Source organism: Cygnus olor, chromosome 2 (assembly GCF_009769625.2).
Source record: "Cygnus olor isolate bCygOlo1 chromosome 2, bCygOlo1.pri.v2, whole genome shotgun sequence".
Lineage (NCBI taxonomy): Eukaryota > Metazoa > Chordata > Aves > Anseriformes > Anatidae > Cygnus > Cygnus olor.
Genome location: NC_049170.1, coordinates 95,689,127 through 95,713,282, shown reverse-complemented (window position 1 = coordinate 95,713,282; position 24,156 = coordinate 95,689,127). Strand labels below are relative to the sequence as shown.

Genomic DNA, 24,156 nt, shown 5'->3' with positions numbered 1-24,156 from the left:
GTTAGTGTTAGGTCAGAGGTTGGACTCGGTGATCTTGGAGGTCTCTTCCAACGTAGATGATTCTGTGATTCTATGACTGACCAGGCACCAAAGCACTTCTTCCCTGACATAGATTTACAGACAAACCTGCAGATTGGGATGGTGAACTATGTTTGAAGACAATAAATTGCATTTCTTTAGGTGATAAAGGGCATGGAGAAGGCTCAGGTACTCAGTACCTGCTTCACCTCAGCCTTTACTGATAATACTTGCTTTCAGGAATCCCAAACACCTGAGATCCCCCAGCTAACTGAACATAAATCCATGCAGCCTGACAAGGTGCATTCTCAAGGACTGACAGTGCTGATGTTGCCGTGAGGCCACTCTCAATTATCTTTGGAAGGTGATGCTGACCAGGAGAGGTTCCTGAGCACTGGGAGAAAGGAAATATACCACCTGTGTTCAAGAAAGATGAGAAGGAAGATTTGGGGAACTACTGGCCAGTCACCTTTACCTCAGTCTATGGAAGGTGGTGTAGCGCATCATCCTGGGATCTTTTTCCAAACATATTAAGAACAAAAATGTGATTGGAAGCAGTCATCTGATTTATGAAGGGGAAATCCTGCCTGATCAATCTGATAGCTTTCTTAAGTGAGGTGACAGGGCTGGTAGATAAGGGGAGAGAGATATGTTTCTTGACGCATGCAAGGGTTTCCAAACCATCTCCCATAACATCCTCACAGACAAACTGTTAAAGTAGGGACTAGGTAAGTGGACTGTGAGGTGCACTGAAAATTTGTTAACCTTCCAGGCTCAAAGGATCATGAAAGCCAGTCACTATTGCTGTACCCCAGGGTTCATACTAGGATGCCTACCACTTAACACATTATTAATGACCTAGATGATGGGACAGAGCACACCCTTGGCAAGTTTGCAGATGATCAGCAAAGGAATAGTTGATACCGCAGATGGTTACACTGTCATTCAGTGGTATGTCAAGAGGCTGGAGAACAGGGCTGACAGGGATCTCCTGAAACTGAGCACAGGGAAATGCTAAGTCCTACACCTGGAGAGGAAGAAACTCCGCTCCCACTCCTGAAGCCTGGGGGCACACCAGCTGGAAAGCAGCTTTGCAAAAAAGGCTCTGAGGATTATGGTGGACACCAAGTGGAACATGAGCCACCAATGTGCTCTTGTGGCAAAGGTGGCCAGCAGTACCCTGGGACAATGGAGGTGATCCTTCCCCTGTACTCTGGTGAGAGCACACCTGCAGCAGAGCGTCCAAATCTAGGCTCCCCAGTACAAGAGGGGTACACGCATGGTGAATAAAGCCCAGTGAAGAGCCACAAAGATGCTGAAGGGATTGGAGTCTCTATGATACAAGCAGAGGGTTGTTTAGCCTTGAGATTGCAAGGCTCAAGGGAGATTTTATTAATGTGTGTAACACACAATAACAAAGAGTAAATGAAAGGACAGAAACCACTAACTGAAAAACAGGTTATTTCACTTAAACATCAGAAGAAACTTTACTGTGAGGGTGGTCAAACAATGGAATAGGTGCTCAGAGAGGTTGGGGAGTATCCATCTTTGGAGTTATTCAAGATCCAACTGGTCAAGGCCTTGAGCAACTTGCTCTGTCTGAATTTTCCTAGAGCTCCCAGTCTCTCCCTTCCCCCAGTTCTATGATTCTAATTAGGCTGGTTATAATGACTGGTGTATCTAACTCCCAGGCCAAAAACTCCATTAAATTGAAGTTAAAGGTGAAGAACAGTAATTACAAGGCTTCTTAAATTATTAGGCAAAAGACTGTTACAAGATAAAAGCTCTGCAATTTGATGTGGTCTAAGTTCAAACTGAATATAAGACAGAAGTATAACTTTCCATCAGTTGACTCAGCTTTATTTTGGAGTTTATAGCTAAAGAAGGGATATTTTTGCCACAAGGATGTATGCTGTAATGAATTCATTCACATAATGTAGATTTGATGGAGAAGTCCATGGGTGATATTGTTTCGCAGTGTACAAGGGATGAAGTTAGATGAGCATTTGTTTTTTTCTGACCAGAAAATCAGTGGAACTTGTGGGTTTTTTTTTTTTTTTTTGCCTTGCATCTATGTGGTTCCAATTTCTACAAAGAGTCAAAGCTTGATATCTACAAAGAGTCAATACCAAATAGACAAAAAATGCTATCAATACACAAAAATAGTGTTTTATTCCTGATCCCTGGAACTGATTTTGCCTTGCTGCTCTACTGGAAACTGGATGTGAATTAACATGTTATGCCATTGCAGTGGAGGATGGTATGCACTCAGTGGATGACTACAAGTGAACGCAATGTTCTACTTCAAAAAGGATGGAGCAGAAAAAATATGAGGATGAGGAAATTTAATAGATATGGATAAACATGGGAAAATTGCTCCATGAAGAGAAAATGCATTTTAGGATTGCTTCTCTTAAAGAAGCTTGTGGTTGTGTTGTTGTGTTGTGTTGTGGTTGTGTGGTTGTGTTGAAAAATATTACATCCCTATTCTCCATTAAAAAGATAATTAGGCATAATAGTTAATTTCCAGTAGGAAAAATATACATAATATTTGCTTGAATTTTACAGATTGTTTCTACAAGATATTCTTGTACCCAGAAATATAAAGTATTTTAAAAAATGATTGAATTATTATTATTATTATTATTTTGATTTGATAATGAGAACATCCATGGTTATTGTAAGTAGGGGCAGTATAAATGGATATCAACATTTGTATTTAAGGACAGCTTTAAATGGAGAGAGGAATGAACAATTTTTCCCTGATCTAATTCTACTATGAGATTTTCCTCATGTTTTTCTTAGGTACCTGGTGCTTAACAAAATGGCAGAGGAAGAGGTGGGCCTTTAACTGGAGCAGTACTGTAATTGCCACAGTATACATAAATAGGACTAATAGAACTGACAGGTAGTAATGGAAAAATGTCATGTTTCTTTCTCTAGTTTGCCTACATAATTGAATAGTTGCCTGTTCAGATCCATAAAGAGATTGTGGGGAAAAAAAATGAATTCTATCACTGGACCTAGAGACAGCTGAAGGTTAGTTAAAAAGAATGTGTTTTACTTTGTATTGGAGAGAAACAGAAGTACTCGCGTGGCCCAAAAGCATAGTTTATTGTTTGCATTTGTCTGACCATGGTTAAATAAATAAAAAATTGCAAGCTTCCAAGTCTTCAGTATCTTCTCCTGTTCTTGATGAGCCACAGGCTTTAGAATTTAATCAACAATCTTCCTATGTCACCAAAACTGTACTAATTGATTACAACTATTAATTATAATTACAATTGATTACAATTAGGGAAGAGATTTGGTGCCTGTCTCACACTGAAGTCTTACCTAGATGTACAACCTGGTTGTTCCTGGATCTAATATTCCGTGGGGTCCAGGCAGGCAATCATGAAATCTAAGCTGGAGAAGGTTGCAGGAGAGAGTGCTTGCCAGCTGTCCTGCTGCAACTGTGGCAAAGCACAGCAAGAAGAAATGTAGGGCAAAATATATACTTGTGAGAAGAAAAACTGCCCAGCTGTGGAAGTACTCATATGGACATGGGAGGTGCTGCATTCCAGCTCCTGCTTTGACCTTTTTTTATATACCTTACCCAACGACCATTTATAATGCAAAATAGCTAAGCATTTGGAAACCTGAGAATACATGGAATGGGATAAAGTACTTTTTGCTAGGAGGCTAGGGTTCATGTTTGCATTTTGAGTACAGAGAACTGAGAGGAAAAATGAAGGCAGGGTAGTTGCGGGTTAAAAGAAGAGCAGATGAAGGGGTTAAAAGAGGAAACAGAAAAGTCATTTCAGAGCCTACAGCAGCAGAATAGAAGGATGGGCAAAGGAGCATGAAATCAAAGGGTCAGAAGAGCATGTCACAGCATTAATAATATTTTCTCTTTGAAGAGACTTCTGAAATTCTATGGAGGTATTTTTGGCAGCAGAGCTTTAATATGCATTTTCATACAGCTCACACATTTAAATCTTGCAGTATTTTGAAGTACTGTTCTTTGCTGTGTTTGTGAATTTTCCTTAATTTAGAAAGAAGTTGTGATTTTTCCTTAGGATCCAGAATAAGAATATGACTATTTATGTCTGTGCAGCTTTTAATTTTTAAGAAGTGAATTGCAAAACTTATAAAAACATCCGGGTTGTAAAAACAGTCCTAGAGAATGAATTGCTCTGCTTTGTTGCATATCGGAAGTCAGCTTCTGTTGCTTGTCTGTGTCCCGTATTTCTCTCAGAGGGAACACATTGAGATAAATTCTCCCTCCTAGAACCATCACTAGGGATGCCAGTTAACACCAATACGTGCTCACTCTAATTTGCTCAATTCATTCACAAATATTTTATCACTACTCAACTGAAAAGCTTAAAAACTGAGATTCTAGAGGTAAATGGACCTGCATTGTGAATCTTGCCTTGCAAATGTTCCAGACGTCCAACTGCATATACATCTGATTTGGGGTGATATGCTAGGTTTATGCAAGTCGTTTAAAATGACCACAATTATATATTTTTCCACAAAATATCACATGCATTCTCAAGAACTTTTGTTTTAGCTAAGGCAATCTTATGTAGAAATCAGCTTTCTCTTCATTCAAGGTCTGTTATACTCGTGTCTAAAGCTTAATTCTGAAGTAAAATGACCAAGTTCCAGCACTCTGTGGGTATCTTAGTTCTTCTAACAACACGTAATATACATATCCTCAGAGCCAAAAGGAGCAAAAAGAGATGAGAATATATGCCTTACAGTCCATGCCTCACTTAGTCCTCTAAAATATTGGTTATTAAAAATATCTTTAATGTTGGCATCTGCAATGTATGTACAGTTGTTTTTTTTTTTTTGTTTGTTTTTTCTGAAGTGCTGACAAATCATATTTTACTACCATACTTGTATACCCTTAGAGGTTTCAACATAGTTAACCTTACAACATGCCATTAACTCCAAAGGTCTTACTGTTTTGTAAGAATTGAAGAAAATGTCCAGATTAACTTGCTTAGGGCACATAAAAAACATGTGGCAGAATAGACAACTGGACCTGTCCCTCCTGAATCTCCACAAAGCACCTCTCCAAAAAGTTTCTATTCCACTGAAATTACAGAAAGCAACCTTTGTTTTCCCAGTCACACATTCAGGAAAGGTGTAGCCATTTGAAACGCAAGTCTTCATATTGCTGTAACTTTTTATTTTCCACTTTCTCTAAAATCTCACGAAGCTTTGTTCTTCATCTCAGAATACAGAGATAAGAGATTATAGACAGGCTTGGCTTAGAATTCACACATCCTGTGTGCTGGAAAAGGTAACGAACTTTTACATATTAAATCACAATTATAAAACAGAAGAAAAAAAAAAATCCAGACCCATGCTAAACGAATTCACCTACCTTAGGTACAAACACAAGGCAGAGAGTAATGGTGCTGCAGAATATTATGACTAAAGCAACGATACAGAACTGCACGTTGGGTTGGTCCCGAGTAAGGAATGAAACAGCAGCACCAATTATGCACATTATGCCCACATTGTATACACTCATTCCGATGTATTTGCTATCGTTCAAAGCAGGAATGCTGACATTTCGTGTCTCCCAGGCTAAGAAACAACCGAATAACTGAAATGGTAGAGGAAAAAAAAAAAAAAAAAAAAGAAGATGACAATTATAAGAAGAATTGGTTAACATCCAGGAAAAAAAATAATTTAACTGATATGTTTTCTAACTTGATAAATATAGGCAATATTACAGTACAGAGATATACACCTACCTTTTATATGATATCTAATTACCTTTTTGATTTCTTTTGCTCAGCAGGACAGATTCCTGCTTTCACAAGAAAAATGTGAAACTTGGAAGTAGTGGTAGTAGTAGTAGTGATGGGAACAAATTTCTCTAAATGTTATGGACATTTTCATTTTATACTTTTTGTTATTTTTGAAGATAGTTCTTCCTGTTTGTTTTCAAGGATTCCAGTAAAGATCTAAGACGTGTTATTCTTTTAGCTATTGTTAGCAGCTGTTCTCAGTATACTCTTATCAATCCAGTTATTCATTGTATGATTATCACCTACATTAATAAGCAGCAGTGCCAAGATGTGTCCCACAACAGACGAATATCCAATATATAAAGTGTCACCGTAGTTGCTCAGACTGCAAATATAATGTCTTTTATTGTAGTGGGATTGGTAATGGCCTTTCAATTGAAGTTGTCTGAGGATTTCTGGCATAAAGCATTCTGGTGGCAATTTTTTATTTGCTTGTTTCTTTGACATATTTTAAAGTTCTAGCCCCATTTTTATTTGCAATATGCCTTTGAAAATCAGCAGGGTAAAGTCTTTAGTATAAGGAAATCTTCTTCATCCCTTGAAAGTTAATTGTATTTTTCTACAACATGAATGACTACAAATGATTATTTTCTTTCAGTTGCGTTTCTCAGGGAAATTCTGGCAACACAAGAAAGTCATAAATGAAGTCAAGACATTGTAAATAGGTAGCCCAGCCTACAGCCTAGGCAAAGCCCAGTAAATGTGTATGGTGCCCTGGGAAGAACAGTAAAGAGTAGACGGTGTCAGAAGGAAGGGAAGGACAGAGAGAGGAACCATCATCAAGACCCAAGACATGGTGCCTCTATTATTTAGCTTTTTCTGACCACAGTGCATAGACAAACAGGAAGGGAAAAGTAAAAAAGATGCACTCCCACTGATCTTGCTACACTTCCAGACCACCACATTTATCCATTGCTATTTCACAGGGATAATCTTTTATCTTAAACAACTGCAACCCATGTGGTAATCCAGAAAAGTAGAGATCTGTGATGATGCCTCTTGGGGATTAATTACAGTTGCTTAGTAAAAACTTAACATCTGCTTTTTACCTGGGGCGGGGGGGGGGGGGGGGGGGGGGAAGACTTTTAAAATTTAAAAGGCAAATAACCTGGACTAGAAGAACATTGTCCGATTGCAAAGACAAGCACAGGAGAGTTAGGAATTGACAGATTTATGTTTGCTTTGCAAACTCAGTTTTGCCCTTACATGTTTCAACTCTGGTAATGACCAGACATTAATAATTGCACGTTTCCTTCATAATGTGCTTTTTTTTTTTTTTTTTTTTTTTTTTTTTTTTTTAAACTCAGCTAACAACAGTAACAAACCCAACTGTTTGTGACTCATCTGCTTTGCACTCCCACAGAAGGTAGCAGGCTGCAGCCACCTACCTCCTTACCCAGACTCTTCAATCCTGGACTGACTGCTGAACTGCCACCCTTGTCCTCCCATCGCTGAGGTTTACTGATAGTTTATTTAACTCTCTTGCCTACAGCACATGTTACCATGCCGCATATTCCTGAGAAGACCTGGCTGAAATGCTCTGGCAGATTATGCATCTAGTCTCAGCCTATGGAGTGTGGCAGGCTGGAAATACTGCCTTTATAGGGCAGGCAAGCCTCTTGATCATCCACTTTCCACTGCTGCTGTCACTGCCACAACCTGAGTCAACACTTGTAGAAAGAGGTGGCCCTCCAGCAGCAACAGCAGCAGCAGTTGCCTTTGAAATCCTTACTGAAACCTTCTTTGGCACCATTCCCACCTTTCCCTCTCCTCATGCTCCTGCAGAACATGGTATTCTCCAAGTCCTTGGCTCCTTGCCATAGGACTACCTCTTTTGTTTTACCCATCTCCTCTTGTAGGACCAAAGTCCACACCTGCTCTTGAGGGGTCAAGATAAATATAGATGGCACCTGGAGGATAGAGGTGTCTCAGAGTCCTTTTGTTAGGACTTAGGTGGGGAAGCTGTGTATTGAGCTGGGTAGCTTTGAGCAGCAGCTCATCCCCTAATGGATTTTCTAGATCCCATCAGGTAACCAAAGTGAAGCTTCTAATAATGAAGGATGTAGGCACTATTTCTCCAAATTTTGAGTCTGGCACTGTGCAAAAATGGAGCAGAAAACCTACAGACTTCTCTACAGGCTTTTGTTTTACAAAAGCAAATTGTCAACTGTATTGACCTGGTTGCACTGGGGACGAACACTGGCAATGCCTTTTTCTCAGGCTACAAATGTATCCCTCCCAGAAACTCCACCAAATCAGCAGATGACTATTCTGCATTCCCTGCACTCTTGCTGCTGTGCAGCTCAGCTGTGTTGCAGATTTATGCTTCGTCAGTGCCTGAATTGACAAACAGGCTGGGCTGGGCTGAGCCTTTTGAGGGATAGGAAGGACATTGGTCTGTGTGTGTCTATAATATGTTTTAAAAGGGATGAAACCCTGAGTAACTATTTTAGTTCTAACCCAGATGCCTCTAACCATAGTGACCATGTTTATGGGCCAGTGTATACTTGGCAGAATTTCTGTTTTCTGCTACAATCATTAATGAGATGTTTAGGGTCGTGGGTCATCCCTTGCTCTCCCCCCACTTCTTCCAGTATGAACAGACTCTTTTCCAAAAGCATTATTCTGGGAACACAGCCAACATACTTAAATGAGGCCAGCACTTATTACAAATAATGGGCATGAATTTATAGCTAAGGCAGTTAGAAAGCTATCTAAAATATCAATTATAATGGAAAAAGATCATTTGAACACTGTTGTGGGTGTTAAGGTTTGACCCATTCTCATTTATAATTAAAAACAGCATGGAAAATGGTTAAGTATCTTCCAGCTGAAAGGAAGATATTTATTTACTTGATAACTAAAGCAAGAGAGAGGCTCTTGCAGCAAGTGGGTTTCCTCTGAATGATGCACTATAAATTTGAGAGCATTGTTTTTAATTCTTATTGGCATTTTGGGTAAAATATTTGCCTCAAGAACAGAACTGTGCTTTTCTAAAAGTCGCAGCTCATCTTTGAGACTCAAACATGGATAAAAACAAAGATTTTTCCACAGCCTGCTGCCAGGACAGTGGTGATCACAAAGATGCTCCTTGTTTGCCTGTTAGGAGTTTGAAGGGCTCCACAGAGCTGATGAGATTCCTCCTCCGAGACAGAGCCTTCCAGAGAGAACATGACACTTCATTTTCCCTCCATTTGCCCTTCTCATGTTCTCCCTTCCTGAGGCTCAATCAATCTGCAGAAAGATTCACTTTTTTGACTTCAAAAAGCCTGAAACTCCCTAAAATGTCTTTGTTAAGGAATGGGATGCACATTGTCAGCAAAAGGTCCAGATTTCTATAGTTCTCCGATATAGTTTTGAATATGAAATGTATGAGCTCCGGTTAAAAACACAGCCTCTCAGCAGCCCAGTTCAGCTGCTCTCTGCTCCTGGTATCTAAATTTTAAACATTAATCTTCCCCAGCTATATAAATCAACCTCCTCATTATGCTTGGAGGCACCTAAGTCTTGAGATTGTTGAGGAATTTAAGGACTATTTGATATTTAAAGCCTGCTGGGATTAGCAAAGCAGCTGTTTCTTCTCCTATTGCTCCTGGAGGGCTCAAGCTGGTAAGGCTTCTCCGAGCACATCTGCCAGCTTGGCCTCCACACAAAACGCAGCATCAGCCATCTTCGCTCAAGACAATGATGCTGGTGATGATCAGTGCATTGCTTGGACACCACGGCACAGTTCTTAATTTTGGCTGAAATGTGCTCCCTAACCCCAGATTAGAGGTTGTTTTCAGGAGCTCTCAAACTTTTTTTTTTCTTTTTTTTTTTTTTTTCAGAGTCCAGATTAGAGGTTGTTTTCAGGAGCTCTCAAACTTTTTTTTTTCTTTTTTTTTTTTTTTTCAGAGTTGTCAGATTTTATGTAATGAGAGACTGGCTGTCTTAATTACTTGGGCACTTGTGTGGGATGTTAGCTCTAATCTCTGCTGAGGATTTTGATTAAACAGTCTTTAGAGAAGGTGTGCATAAACACACCAGGATGAAGGGAGGCAGCTGTTAGTAGTGCTAACGTGCAAGATTCACAGAAGGACAGGACACATCTGTCCCCACTGTTTTATACCAGCTAGCTTAGGCAGCTTCTGGCTGACAGTTAAAAATCCCTTCCTGAGGCTCCTGATGGATCCTGTGCATCACAGAAGGAGTTTGAACAACTCAGGGCAATGCATTCTCCTATAGAAAGCAGTTATCTAAAGGTTAAGCAGCACAATAGTCTACTATTGAGCCTAATGGTCTAATTTAAGTCCCTTTGAGTATCTCAACCAAAGATAAGTTGAGAATGCAACTAGGAAGGCTTACTACATCCTTAGAGTCATTAACTTTTAAAAAATACCTTTTCCCATTTTGGTCTACTAAATACACATCTCATTGATGTAGAAGGTGTCATAAAATGTTGTTCTGAGCTTTTTCTGGAGGTATGGGCTGTACAGGAAAGATTCGTTTGTTTGTGGGTACGCAGCTTCAATTTGGCACCACATTGATCAAGATCATTACCTTTGCAGCTGTTGACATGGTGGTTTTTAGGCTGTGTTGTCAGTGTACCTAAAAAGGCAGTGAGAGGACTATTGTATAAATTTGGGGAAAACAGTGTCTGAAGAAAATGGAATTATACCACCGTAAATAATGATGGAATTTCGGTCACTTCACATACTGAAGTCTTAGAGGAATAACAGGACTATGGAGAATATGCTAGTTGTGTTCATAGATTTTAACAGGCAAACTTTAATTTTTACTTATCTTTTACCAACTAAATAGTGATAGCAGGGAATAGAGTAAAAGTGTTTGTAGCTGAAGTATGGGAAAACATTTAGCACTGTTTTAAGAACCTGACTAGCTAGTTCATGTTAAATCTTGTTCAAGAGAATTACTGCTAAAGACATTGATGATTGCTTACTGATCCACAGCATACATTAATACAATCAAAATTCGAATTTGCTATTGGACTACATAGACTGGCAGATGACAGGCAGGAGATTACTTCTCTTCCTGTCTTCCTTCTTGCCCTGTGCTTACCATAAACCAGTTTGCCTATATGTTTCATTTCAAAGTCATGTTTGCTTATACTCTGAACAAGGGTAAAGATGAAGAAGGAAAATTATAGCAAGGATATCAGATAAAAGCAGAGAAATAACAGAGAAAATCAGAGAAAATCACAATCATGCTTGCCAATAACTAGAGGTTATGGTTTTGGAAAGATTATATATTGGATTAGTCTGCAGCTTTGCAGCTAATTACTGTATCGTAGTAGCACTTACTGAGCTCAGTTGCGGATCACAGCCCTGCTGTGCCACATAAAAGCAAGCTTTTACTTCAAAGATCTTACAGCTATTTTTATATCCAGCTAGGGTTCTGGGAGATTTCCCCTCCCGCTGCCCCTTGAAATAAAGGCAGTTCTGGACTCTGGCCTGCAAACATCTCTCAGTCTGAAGTAATCGTAAAGTTGGAGTTGTGGGTTTCCAGATTCATGTTCATTCATTAAATTTATATCATCACAGACATAAGCATTTCAGTGAAATGGCTGCACATTTTTCCAATGAGAATTTTCAAAACTGGAAAAAAAGCATTTTAAGTTTTTTACTGGAGAATCAAGCAATGAAGAATACAGAGCAGTTTTCAGGAAAATTTATAGAAGAGTGATCTATTTTTTTTTCCTATTTGCCAGCACACCAAGTCAAGTTGGCAAACTGAACAACAAACTACACCCTTACAGGTCTCCTACCTACACAGCACAATCTGACTAAAACACCATTCACTCCCCTGATCAGGTAGGAGTCAGCATTTATTTTATTTTTTTTTACAAACTCGTTTTCACAGAGCTGCTCTAGATAGAAAGTACTAAAGGGAAGCTTAATATTTCTACTGAGCATTAAGACAACAGCTAAACATTTTTTGAATTGCAAGAGGAGATATTCAGCTATTCAGCTGAAGAGCTTTTTCCTTAAAGGTCACGGTAAAGTCCCTCAAGCTGCAGGTCACTTAGTAGGGTCCTGCACAGACCAAGGTGGAACAGCAGCTGCACAAAGCTGTGGACACTAACATGCATCCAGATAAAAATTTTCACTTTATGTTCCAACCTTTCAAATAAACAGGTTAATAACATCTTCTGCCTTCTTTCTGTTCTGGTGGTATTTGATTTTCCTCCATGTAAACTCTACTTAGTCATGAAACACATTATAGTAACAGTTATTAGCAAATATCCATTTGGAATAGCTTTCTATGGTCTCTGGCAAAAGATCACCACAATCACACTTTAAAATGATCAAACATCTCTGATAAAAACGAGGGTGTGTTACAATTTAAATCTATTTCTGTTCTATGAAAGTGATGCAAAGAGACACATAAGGGAATATGCAATATCTGCAGTATTTCAAAAACAAATTTGAAACTTCCTTATGGTCACAGTAGGGAAAAATTATCCTATGAAACCATATGGTAACTTATGTTTAGGACACTAAAATACTGTCAATGTTTAATTAAAGATGTATAAAAATCTCTGGTACCACTATAAACTACCTTCCTCCACCGTAAAACTTAACTACCTTCCTCTCTAATGCTTATAAGATGGGACAGATGGGTTGATGTTAAACGTGCCATAAATGAGTTGGAACCATGTAGTTTAACTGAGGAAGCAGTCCCTTCTCCCGAGTACTCTTTTTGATCATGAAGAGAATTAATAAAGAATGCAAGCAAATGCATTAAAAATTACAGATGTTTTGAGATATAATTAGGAATTTTCACAGAGTTTTGAGACTATTCATTTATATATTTTTTCTTCTACACAGAACATGTATTAATTTGATGAGGAGATTAATTAAGAATATACAAATTATTCATATAGAACCATAGGATTGGGAAGGACTTCAGGAAATAGAATCACAGAATGGTTTGGGTTGGAAGGGACCTTAAAGACCACCCAGTTCCAACCCCTGCCATGGGCAGGGACGTCACCCACCAGACAAGGTTGCCCAAAGCCCCATCCAACCTGGCTTTAGATCATCAAGTGCAACTTTCTGCTCAAAAAGCAGGCTCAGCTAGGAGACCAGACCAGGCTGACCATGACATTATCCAGTCTGGTGATGAAAATAGTAAAGGGTGGAGACTGATCAGCCTCTCTGTGTAACCTGCTCCACTGCTTGATTTTCCTCATAGAGAAAATAAATAAATAAATATATCTTTATATCCAATCTATATTGAGTGAATACTGAAAAAAAAATAAAAGAGAGTAAAAACAGAAAAAATGAGCAGTGCAGGTTACAAATCACAGCTGCAGTGTTCATAGGCTAGATGTACAGTGAGGGTTTAAAGCACCTGATGCGACAGTGAGATGCTCCATCACCTCAATGCAGGAGCACGAGGCGCCGACTGTGCAACTGGACACTGCAGCCTAAACTCTAAAACATGATATTAATGACTTATTGCAAATCTACTCCCAAATGTGTGGAACCATTAGAAAAATAATATGAATAGATTGCTCTATTAACTATCAAAGTGAAGGAAGGGTAGCTGAGAAAGAGGGGGAACAGGGGAAGTGAGTGGAATGTTTACAAACAGTTACAGAAAGATGCTTGGGTATGTGCTGTAAACTGTCTGCCCTAAACTTCATAAATGTAAAAAAGCTTTCCTCAGCTTAAAAAATGTTTTGGTTGTTGTGGAATTTGGAACAAACAAGCAATAAAATTGGCAGAAGAATAGACAGAATGTATCAAAACTTAAAAAGAGGAAATCCTAGCGATTATGAATTAAGGTTCTAAAATGGAAATAGTGTATTTTTATACACTACAAAAGTATATACAAAGTTAAATTCATAAAGAAAATGAATGGCTAACAGCATTAAGAGTATTAATTAACATTTCTTTAACAAGTGTGAGAAAAAAAAGATTCCTGACTGATTCATTCCTTGGAAGTTGACAAATTCAATAGTAATGATGCATGATAAGATATTCTTAATTAATATTTTTGTCCTATATTTATAAAGAGATGGAACAATGCATCCATGTCTTGCCAAAACAGTGAAACCCAGTATATTGCAGCAGCTAGAGAGCTCTTGAACACACTGTCAAGACTAGCTGTTGTCATCAGAGATACCTGGTAGTTTGCACACAGTAGCTTTAGGAATTGATTTAGAAACTCTCTGGACTGCTGGACTTAAATGTTGATATTTATTGGAATTCTGGCAAAGCTCCACTTAAGATATAAAGGGGTTGTATGGGAAAAGAGAAAATGGAACAACTTCAGCAATTACAGAGCCATTGCTGTAATTTATATCTTAAATAAATTAATGAAATGGCTGATACCTGAACTCAGGCAATAAATTGAAAAAAGAAAAAAAAAGCGATATAATTCAACATGCTATTAGTTTTTCAGTGAGATTGTAAGACTTAACAAAGATAGTCAGATTTATGCAGCTTGCTTGGGTTTATCAGTAGTGTTTGTTTTAATATAGTATGGTGATTTTAAAATAATATGTAAAAAAATCCATATAACAAATTTAAACTGATTGAAGTCTAAGTGATAGATCTAGACATGTATGAACGAGAAGGCAATGAAAATGGATAGGTTTACAAAAACTCCTAACCTAATGCTATCCCACATTTACTTCTGACTTGAAGTAGACTATAACAGAATTGCTAAGAATGATACAGAGGAAGCAAAGGTGGAGAAGGGTAAACAATTAATAGATGTCATTTTCATAACACAGTAAGATTTTTAGAAAAGTCACAGAAATTTGGCCACACTCAGGGTAGTTTGTCTAGCAATAAACATATCAGGTTATTTTATAGAAAGAGGGATAATAGATAAGCAGGACCCACCAAGATTTGTTTAGCCAGAGCTAGACAAAATTCAGCCTATTGATTATAGATCCTCAAGAAGTACAGGGATTCTTTCAAACTTGAAATTAAGATTGAACATTTATCACAAAGATATATTTTAGTTGAATTAATAGTAGTTTTAGCATCATAAATCAATTACAGAGTCATGCTGTGCAACGTGTCAACCATAGTGACCAAAACAGAACACTGGAATGTGAATCACGAGAAGGAATTTGACTTCTTGTTCTTATCAGTCCTCTTAGTGACCTCTACCAAGTCCCATCATGTATATGCATCAGTTTTTCATTTCTCCACCATGATATTTTTGTCCTTAGCAAGGTAAACTAAGGACCATACATTAAAAACTGTGTATCAGAAGTGGTCAGTAATAATAGTTACAGCTCTAAAAAAATATGTTAATGTTTACATGGCAAAAGTAGGATTTGATATGCACAGCAATGGCCAAGTTGAAAATATACCTTGACCTTGAGATTGTGTTTCTCAGTAATATGTGATATTACATCAGCAAAAAATTAAACTTCCAACATATGAACACCTTAAATCTAATGATAATTAAATGCATTAGCAGAAAGAGGGGAATCAAACTGTAGACAAATCCAGTGTGTATGATTAATATACAAAGTACGCTAGAGGAGTCCAATCCATCCTTAATCTGGTATTGTTCTTTCTGAGATTGGAAAATAAATTCATACTGCCCAGAAAGATACTAGTAATGCAGCACTGGCAAGATCGAGATGATGTGATTTCTATCATCCTTTGGAATATGCAAAATAAAGGTAGTTTTCAACTGTGTCTACACCATCAGAAATTAAAATTAGACATGCTGCAACTGATGGTCGCCATGTAATCACAGAGGGGCCTTGAGCCTGCACATAGCCTTTTAGGAGCTGAACCTGAGATGTGAAAAAACTGCATCCAGTACAGGATGGGGGTTGGCCAAGGTCACTAAAAAGACTAATGTAATGACAAAGGCAAGATTCAGGGTTGTCATCTTTCTATTATCCTCTGGTCACCGGTCCTGAAGAATTTGAAGCCAACAACTGAGAGGCTTTCATGCAGTTAGTAAGCATGACTTTAAAGGAAATTGAAGAACTATGAATCTGATTTCTAATGTTTGCTTACTTTCATACAGAAGAAACTTGTTCCTCCTGGCAGCTAATGGCTTCCCTTGTCTTCCCTTGCCCTGCCTCCCCTGCCCTATCCTGCCCTTCTCTGCTCTGCCCTATCCTGAATGATTTATTTACTGTATTAGTGCATTTAGGTCACAAGCATGAACAGTGTTTGTCTATATGTTCAAAACATAGTGGAAAGTACTTTTCTAGGTTAACTTAATTTCTGTTTTCTCACTTTGAGACAACAAGAATTCACCATACATAATTTTGGCCCAAGGAAATCAATAAGTTATTTTACCTTAAATATTGCACTGTGCTGTAGTTGCCAATACTAGCTCTTAGTATAAAGTATGTGAAAAAATAAATAAATAACTAAATATCTTATTATTACAAACTGCTGAGATTCATATTAGATAAAGCATTATAAAATGGTACAGTAATGTGAGAGGTTCTGTTGTTTGTTTGTTTTGGTTTTGATTTTGTTTTGTTTTGCTTTGCTTTGTTTTGTTTTATTATTCCAAAAGCAAGCTATATCTGGTGTAAAAAAGTCTGAAACATGTTTGGTGATGAGATTAAAAGCATCAATCCTGTTCTCCTGATATCACACAGTTGTATGCATTACAGAAGAGTGGGACACCATAGCAATTATTTGATCAATTCATTACAGTGCCTTTCTTTTTCATATATAGAGATTTATGTGATAAATGGCATTGGAGTAATAAAAGTATATATTTCACTGGTGGTTATGAAACACTGTGTGCCTGAAATAATTATAATGACTAATACCAAATGGCATTTGCAAACTTAAACAAACTGAGTCACATATCTTGTAGAATACAGTAAAACGACATGACAACAAACCAATCTAGGGCAATGATCCAGTGAGAACCAGTGCAGTTTAACTACTGTCCAGAACAACCTGAACACAAATAGACATTTCAAAGAAAATTACCTGTTTTTATTTTTTTTAATATTTAACATTATTTTTCCTGTCTTTACTAACAAATGGCAATTTTCATTGAAAATATTACTAAAGTTATTTTTACAAAAAAAAAAAAACAACTGCAGTGTTTTATTTAATGGATTTTAATTTCATTTGTTCATTTACACTGCCCTATACAAAACAAACTTATTTACATGTTGCTTTTTGAACAGAACAGCAGGGAAAAAATGTCTTTAGCCATTGTATAGGGAACACTGACAACTTCTACCTGGGAAAATGTGAAATGAACTGTTTGAAATTTCTGTACAAAGAGGTTGGAAAGCAATAAAAGTATGGAAAACCAGTTATTCCTTTTAACGTATTACCTAAAAAACTCTTGCAAAATTAAGTATTTAAAGGGAAAAATACTCTAAGTGAAGAGGATAAATTTACTGACAAATACATCCGAATAGTAATCAAGGAATATGCTAGAAAAGAGACAATAAGGTTAAATACCTTGTCAGCAATTGGGTACTAAAGCTGACATCTTAGTTAGCTATCTTACTGTCAAACCGTGGCCTCAGTACTGGTCAGTGTCACTGCTCCTAACTTCTGGCAGCCTTGTCCTCAAAACAAAAGTCTCTTGATGCCGTCCTGCATGCTGTGGTTGCCATGAATCCAGAGCTACATTCAGCTACCCAGTAAGAAACGCTGAGATGTGGAATCTCTCCTAAATCCTGATCCCTGTGGGGTGATCATGTATGTCCTATAACTCCTGGTTTCACAGCCTGCTTGGACACCCTCCTAAAAATAGGCGTCTACAGCTAGTCATATTTTTGTATTTAATTTTTAAATGGGAAGGTAGGAAGGCTTTCTTCTGGTGAGTAGCTCCAGGATCAGAGCCCAGGAAGTGGAGGGGCTCAGTGCAACCCCCTTCTCTGCCCCCAGCAGACCAGCCTGACCACAAAGCAACTGAGTGTTTGGAATAAATAGAAAAAGCTCTCGTCCCTTCCTGTGAACTTTGTGTTGCGTATTTAAAGATCTTTCAGCCTGCAAAAAGCAGCATGAAAACAAGCAGGACTCTGCAGCCTGGTAGAGCAGCCGTTTGCTGTAGAGCAGTGAGATGTGCTCTCCAGGCGCTTTCTCTCCCTGGCTTCCCAAAGGCAGCAGCACCAGCAGTGCTGAGTGGCAGCAGCTGACCCAGTCTTTCATGGGTGTCCCAGTGAGCAGGCATGCTACAAATGCACAGAACAGATTGAACCCTTCAGGCAGTGTAAGCAAATGTTTATCTAGTCTTAGGATACAGATGGGGCTTAGCTCAAGGTAGGTCTTCAGCTGGTCAGTGCTGTCAAAAATCAGATATTTTAAAAGCCTTCAGGCTTAGGTTCTCAGGAGCTTTTAATCATGAATGGTCACTTTTACTTTTTTTTTTTTTTTTTTAATCTATCAAGGTTTGAGATTGCTGGTTCTTGAATTTCATTTTTATTAACAAAACATTTTTTTTGTTGTTGTTGTTGTTAGAGATGGGTCTCAGTGAAAACAGGGCTATTTTGACTCTGACTTCAAATTCATCTCGCATATCCTGTGACAATTCCTGAAGGACATTTCCAACTCAGAGGCAAACTTTTAGAATAAGCTAGCCCCACCCTTTTGGAGAACGTAAAGGAATTCAGATGATCAGGCTGCTGAGTTTACTAAGTCGTCTCATTCATAGACCCATCTTTTCACTATTTAATTTCTTGGTTTGTGGTGTATTTATAGCATTCAGCTTTAATGCTATTAGTGTTCTATTAGTTTTATGTATTCTTATATCCACATATTACCACTTAATAAACTTTAGAGCAGGCCCAATTATGAAAGATGCATTCAGGAAAGTTTTAACTCACTCTCAGCCATAAGGAAAGCAAATATAATTCCATTCATGCCTATCAGTAAATAGCAGCTTGAAAGCAACATTATGCAGAACAAACTATGCTTACCATCAGCAGCCCTTTATATGCATAGACAATCCCAAGCCAAATTGTCATGTGTGTGTTCTCGCAGTGCTCCAGGATCGGTCGGATGGAGATGTCTCTGCCCGCAGGGTCCGGCTATAAAAATAAAGGTTGAAATATTTGAATTCAGATTTCATCTCTATTCACAGATTCAGAGGTAGTTAAATCTATTCTCAGTAGACTGAGGATGTGTAGGATACGCATTAACAACTCAAAAGAAACCTGTGATGGCTGCAGTCCCAAGAACCTGCAAAGGAATGTAGTAAAAAGCAAAGATCAGAGGAAACAACTGCATGATAAGTTACCGCTAGATGAGGTCACCTCTACTGCAAAACAGAAAGAAAATGTCTGAAATCACTCTCTTTAACAGTGTCAGTCACATTTATCAGCTTTAGGACTTTTTTTTTTTTTTTTTTTTTTTTTTTTTTTTTACAAGGCAGAAAGCTTGAATACATAGCCATGAAAATAAATATACTTGAAGTCATCCTTCCTTTCACCTGCAGTTCTTGTGTCACTGGCAAATGGCTGATAAACAATGTATGAAACACTGCTGTGTTTTAGATGTTTTCTCAATGATAACTATGAGCTAAATCAAAGACCATTTACTATGGAAACTGCAGCAGTAGCTTAGAAGGGAGTATAAATCATCAAAAAACTGGAGCAAACCTGTGCAAAATTTAATATGGCTGGAAGTTTTGTAGCATTGTTGAAAGCAGAGTGTATAAAAGCACAGAATCAAAAGGACTTGCAAACTCCCACGACTGTTTGAATGATGGAGAAGTTATAATTAATGCTCAGAGAAACCTGCAAGAACCTCTCAATTTTTACATCAAAAACAAAAAGCAAACACCCCAAAACGAACAAACAAACAAATAATAATAATAAAATAATAATAATAAATCAAAGAGTTGGCACAAAGAGCAAACAGGTACTAGATACTATGCTGCCTACGATTAGGGTATGGACTAGGTTATGGTGAAACTGCTTTTTAATGGTGTACATAATTTAAGAACACAAGGTGCTTCTTATATGTGTTTCTAAGAGATGCTGTTTTTGTTAGGTACCAGAGAAAGTACCTTTTGGCTATTCAGAGCTGTGTGTGCTATTATTCAGTGTTGCTTTACAGAATACTCTGAAATCCTGAAAGCTATTTTTGTTTTCTGCTTTGAAACACTGGATCTGATCTTCAGCTAAAGTGAGATCAACCCAAACATAACTTTCTGTACCTGGTTGTCCCTGTAGGCTCTGCAATTTCCCTTTGTGACAAAAAATGTGTGTAAAATGTCTCATGCAGGACAATAATGATTATTACATAAGCTAAGGAAAAAAATCACATTTCCACCAACTGAAACACAGAATTGTAGGTGAAGGACTTTAGAGAGGTCTAAGTAATTTGCTAGAGCTTATGCTTGCTGCTTTTGATGCTAGTGTGAATTTTGCTATAGATTTTAGTGGTAACAACATTAATGCTCAGTTGTTTCCTCCATCAAACTTTTTGGATGTGAGGCATTGTTCCTGGACTCATATAGTGTAAAAATAAATAAATAAATAAAAATGTAACAAATAAAGAGATAGACATGGGGATAAAAGAAGAACAAACAGCCTTGTGCTGTGCACTGCACAGTCCCAGGATTTGTAACTTTCCTTGCAAATCCTGCAGTAGGCAACACAATAACATTTAAAACCAATTCTTATCCTGGACTTCTGTAGAAACCCTGAACAGAAGAATAAAGATCTTTGTAAAAAATATCTCCTAAAATAAAATAGAAATCAGGAAGGCAATATTTACTGTCCCTGAGAGCTTATGACTCCACCCTAACAGCTGCTGATGGAAAGCAAATAATCATTGACCACAGAACTCAAATGAGTGACAACATGAAGTGGCAGTACAACATTTTGGATGCTACAAATGTTGGTCTGGGGATCAGTACAGCTACCCAATTCTCCTTGATCAATGATAAAAGTCCAGTTCTAAAATTTCTGTTACAACCTTCTATGTTCAACATCATTTTTGACTAGTATGAAATGAAATCTGCGTGATAAGTTGATCAAATATAGCTCTAAATATGTAATTTACATGTGAACAGGACTGCATTACAGACACATTTTTTTCTGAAATTCTAAATTATGCCTGAGATTAATATAAAGTTTTAATTTTGTTTTTGTTGTTGTTTTTAATCTTCATATTACAGTAAGCCATTCCTCATGGTCTGGAATTACGGAAATTACATAAAATTTAAGGTGAATCATGGTCATCAGAATGACTTTTTCTTCATACTGCGGAGTTGCCACAGGACTGTCCCTTCAGTTCCCCAGCTCTGCATTCTTTCTGTCATGTATTTCCAGTTTCATACTTTTATGAAATGAAGAGGTTTACAAACAATATAAGCTTCCACTTGGTGCAGTGCTTTGTTTCCCTTGTTCTTGGATTGAAACCTCCCCTCATGCTTTGACTGAAGCATCCCACCACTTTTAACCAAGTACAAGTAATTGGAATTATTCATTATTTTGAAAGGTATTACTGAAATGCTGAACTCCTGTTTGGTCAGTTGCAGATAACCTTTTTATTTCCACTATGTAGTTATTCTCTAATGCAAATTTGCTTCAAAATTGTAAAGCATATGTCCATTCATTACTCAAAACTGAAAAACTCAGGCAGAAAAATGATGAACTGAAAAACATAACTTGTTTTGAAATCCTATTAGAGAGAACGGATTCACATCATTTCCCTAATAGGAAGATAGCCAGATTTTATAAGGCCATGATAATTTAAAAATGTTGATTAAATAATGCAGTGTATCCACATCTTCCATGTGAGATAAGAAAGTCTTGTGAAGTGCTCCAGAGGGAGCAGGAAAAGGGAGAATACTCTCTGCAGCATCAGCAGTTTTGAACACGGGACAGCACTTCTTTCCAGATCTGCAAGGTGGTAGCATATTAAACAAATTTTGTTGAGCATTTGTGCATTTGGGGTTAAGTGTTGGAAGGTAGCAGTAATTTTAAAGTGAACTTATTTTGCTGATTACTTATCACTAGTGCAAAATGACATTCCTGGTTTACTGCTTTTAATTTGCCATTCTGTTTCTTTACTGATTTTGCATGAATTAACTAATCATAGCAAAAAGCTGAGTTAAAAAAACATGATATTTTCTGATGTCAAAAGAATTTTTAAAAACTCCACAATTACAGCTGAATGGAGCACTTCACTGACCTCTCCAATCATCCACCATTTGTGCACTTTTTTACTGCTTTAGAGAGGATGACAACATAAATGCTACCAGTGATTATATATGTACTGGAAATTTGCCCTTTCCTTTTATAGAAAACAATCTAAATGCCCTTCAGATGTCATTCTCAAAAGCCTGAAGACCTCCTATCTTATGATTAGGCTGAAGCTTTCCTACCTCCTCTAAAACCTAATAAGGTTTCTGACATTGACATCAGTTTCTGGAATGTTTTCAGCAGTTGAACATAAACAGTTTAATCCGTTCACTTCATACAGGAGTTGTGTATCATCTCCAGTAAAATGCTTGTTTTACATTGGATCTGCTAGGTCTAGGGAGCAACTCAAGCCAGTGAACAGATAAACCTACAAAACGATTATACACACTTTCCATGCATGTTCAAATTGTTATTTGTCACCTCTGTAGTTTGGTTGCCTTTTTATTTTCTTTGCTCTTCAGTCTGTTGGTGGTCTGGCAGATCTTCTTCATGGTAGGTGAGAAAGGACTTAAGTGGTTACTGCCAGATGGAGGAGTAAAGATTAGAACCATCTGGAAACAGCAGGAAAATTTGCAAGAGAGACCAGGGCAGGGGCAATGACAGAAACTGCTGAGTGCCTCGCATATTCCCGTACCACATCAAAAACAATCAAACAAACAAACAAACAAAAAAAAAAACAGTCACAATGAGAATCAAGTGAAAGTGCAGTTTCAGTGGCAGAAACGTGAGCGGTGTGGTGGCCAGCTCTCCTTGTCTTGGGCTGAGGTGTGGAAAGATAGGGCAAACCACCCTGAGGCACCTGTACCACCTAGGCATGATGTTAGTTGATCTATATAAAGACTGTCTATGTCTCCCTTTTTCATCTAGAACTACTATTTATTTTTCACTGTAGGGACTATTGTACTAGCCAAAATCCATTTGGAAAAGAACCTGCAAAATGGTAAGATATTTGTATGACGACAAATATATTATTGACAGATTTTGAATCTTTAATGCCAGTTTTTCTCTATAGGACTTAAGGGAGTCTCATAAGACTTAAAAGGAAAAAGGGAAGGGTCTGTGCTCCTTGAGGCATTTCATACAGTGAAAAGGTTTCCTTTCACACTGTGCCACCACACAGTACCCAAAAGTTCTTGACCTTCTCAGGGCACTTCTAGGTGGACATATCTCCAGATCATGTTGCAAGGATAGCAGACAAACCTTATTTACACAGTTCTGGTGCTGCTGCATAGCACAACTCATGGGGTGGAGGATCTCACCAAGCTTTCTAAGAAAATACATTGCAGATTTCCAGTATATTTTGTCTTTTCTACAGCTATAGCTTCATCAGTAAGCAAATTCGAACATTAGGTCTCAGCCTTTCTAAAGATGGATATGAAACATAAGGTAAATAGTTCCAGCTTCTGTTTACTAGGTTTAAAATAAACTGTGCAGTTCCCATCATATGGGAAAATATGGGATCATACTCTTTTATCACACCGTTAAAATGGTCTTCATATGCCATCCCACAGTCTGTTTTATCTTCCCTTTAAATGGTCTCCATCTAACTGGCATAATGACTGTATACTATCTGTATATTGTTCTGTACCATGAATTAGACATCTCTGGCATTTTAAATTTGGCACTCGTATCAGTCATATGGAGACCAAATGTGATTCCTTACCTAAAAATCCAGACTTTGCTAAATTAGAAGATTGCCCTTACTTCTTTTTTAAATTCACATTTTTGCAAGGATAATTATAGTTAGTTTTTACTATAAATGCTGTAAAAAATTACATTTACTTGCACATTGTAACAGACCCTCCTCTGTGCTAAACTGCATATCCATATGGAAATGTGTTTCAGAAAAGAATTTAAGCAGGTTTTATATGCAGTATATTTTATCCAGGCTCTCAATTACTGATGAAAAGAGAAAAAGAAGAAACAGAGACTGTCTACTTTTCAATTACTTAATTATTTGAGGATATTTTTAGGCCAAAACAACTTGGATATGAAAAAGAGATTGGTCAGGAAATTGATCTTTGTTTTCTATATTTTTTTACTTGGTGAAGTCATAGCTTCCATGAATGCAAAATAGCAAATGCAATACTGTGCTAGGGTAGCTCACCTAGACTCTTCCAACTAAAAATTTGGTAATCAACCTAACATAAAAGCATACTTTGTCTGTAGCTGACTGTATTCAGATACACTGTTAAA

The 24,156-nt window shown here is 37.6% G+C and overlaps 1 protein-coding gene across 2 annotated transcripts in view; it reads right to left on the bottom strand.

Annotated features, from left to right (window-relative positions):
* The window catches only part of GABBR2 (gamma-aminobutyric acid type B receptor subunit 2), a 477,214-nt gene that overhangs the window by 20,643 nt on the left and 432,415 nt on the right, over window positions 1–24,156 (bottom strand). For both annotated transcript variants that reach the window (XM_040549353.1, XM_040549354.1), the window contains exons 14-15: window positions 18,724–18,834; window positions 5,402–5,626 (exon numbers count right to left, since the gene is read on the bottom strand). In XM_040549353.1, the coding sequence (XP_040405287.1) occupies window positions 5,402–5,626; window positions 18,724–18,834 (336 nt within the window). The remainder of the gene's footprint in view (window positions 1–5,401; window positions 5,627–18,723; window positions 18,835–24,156) is intronic.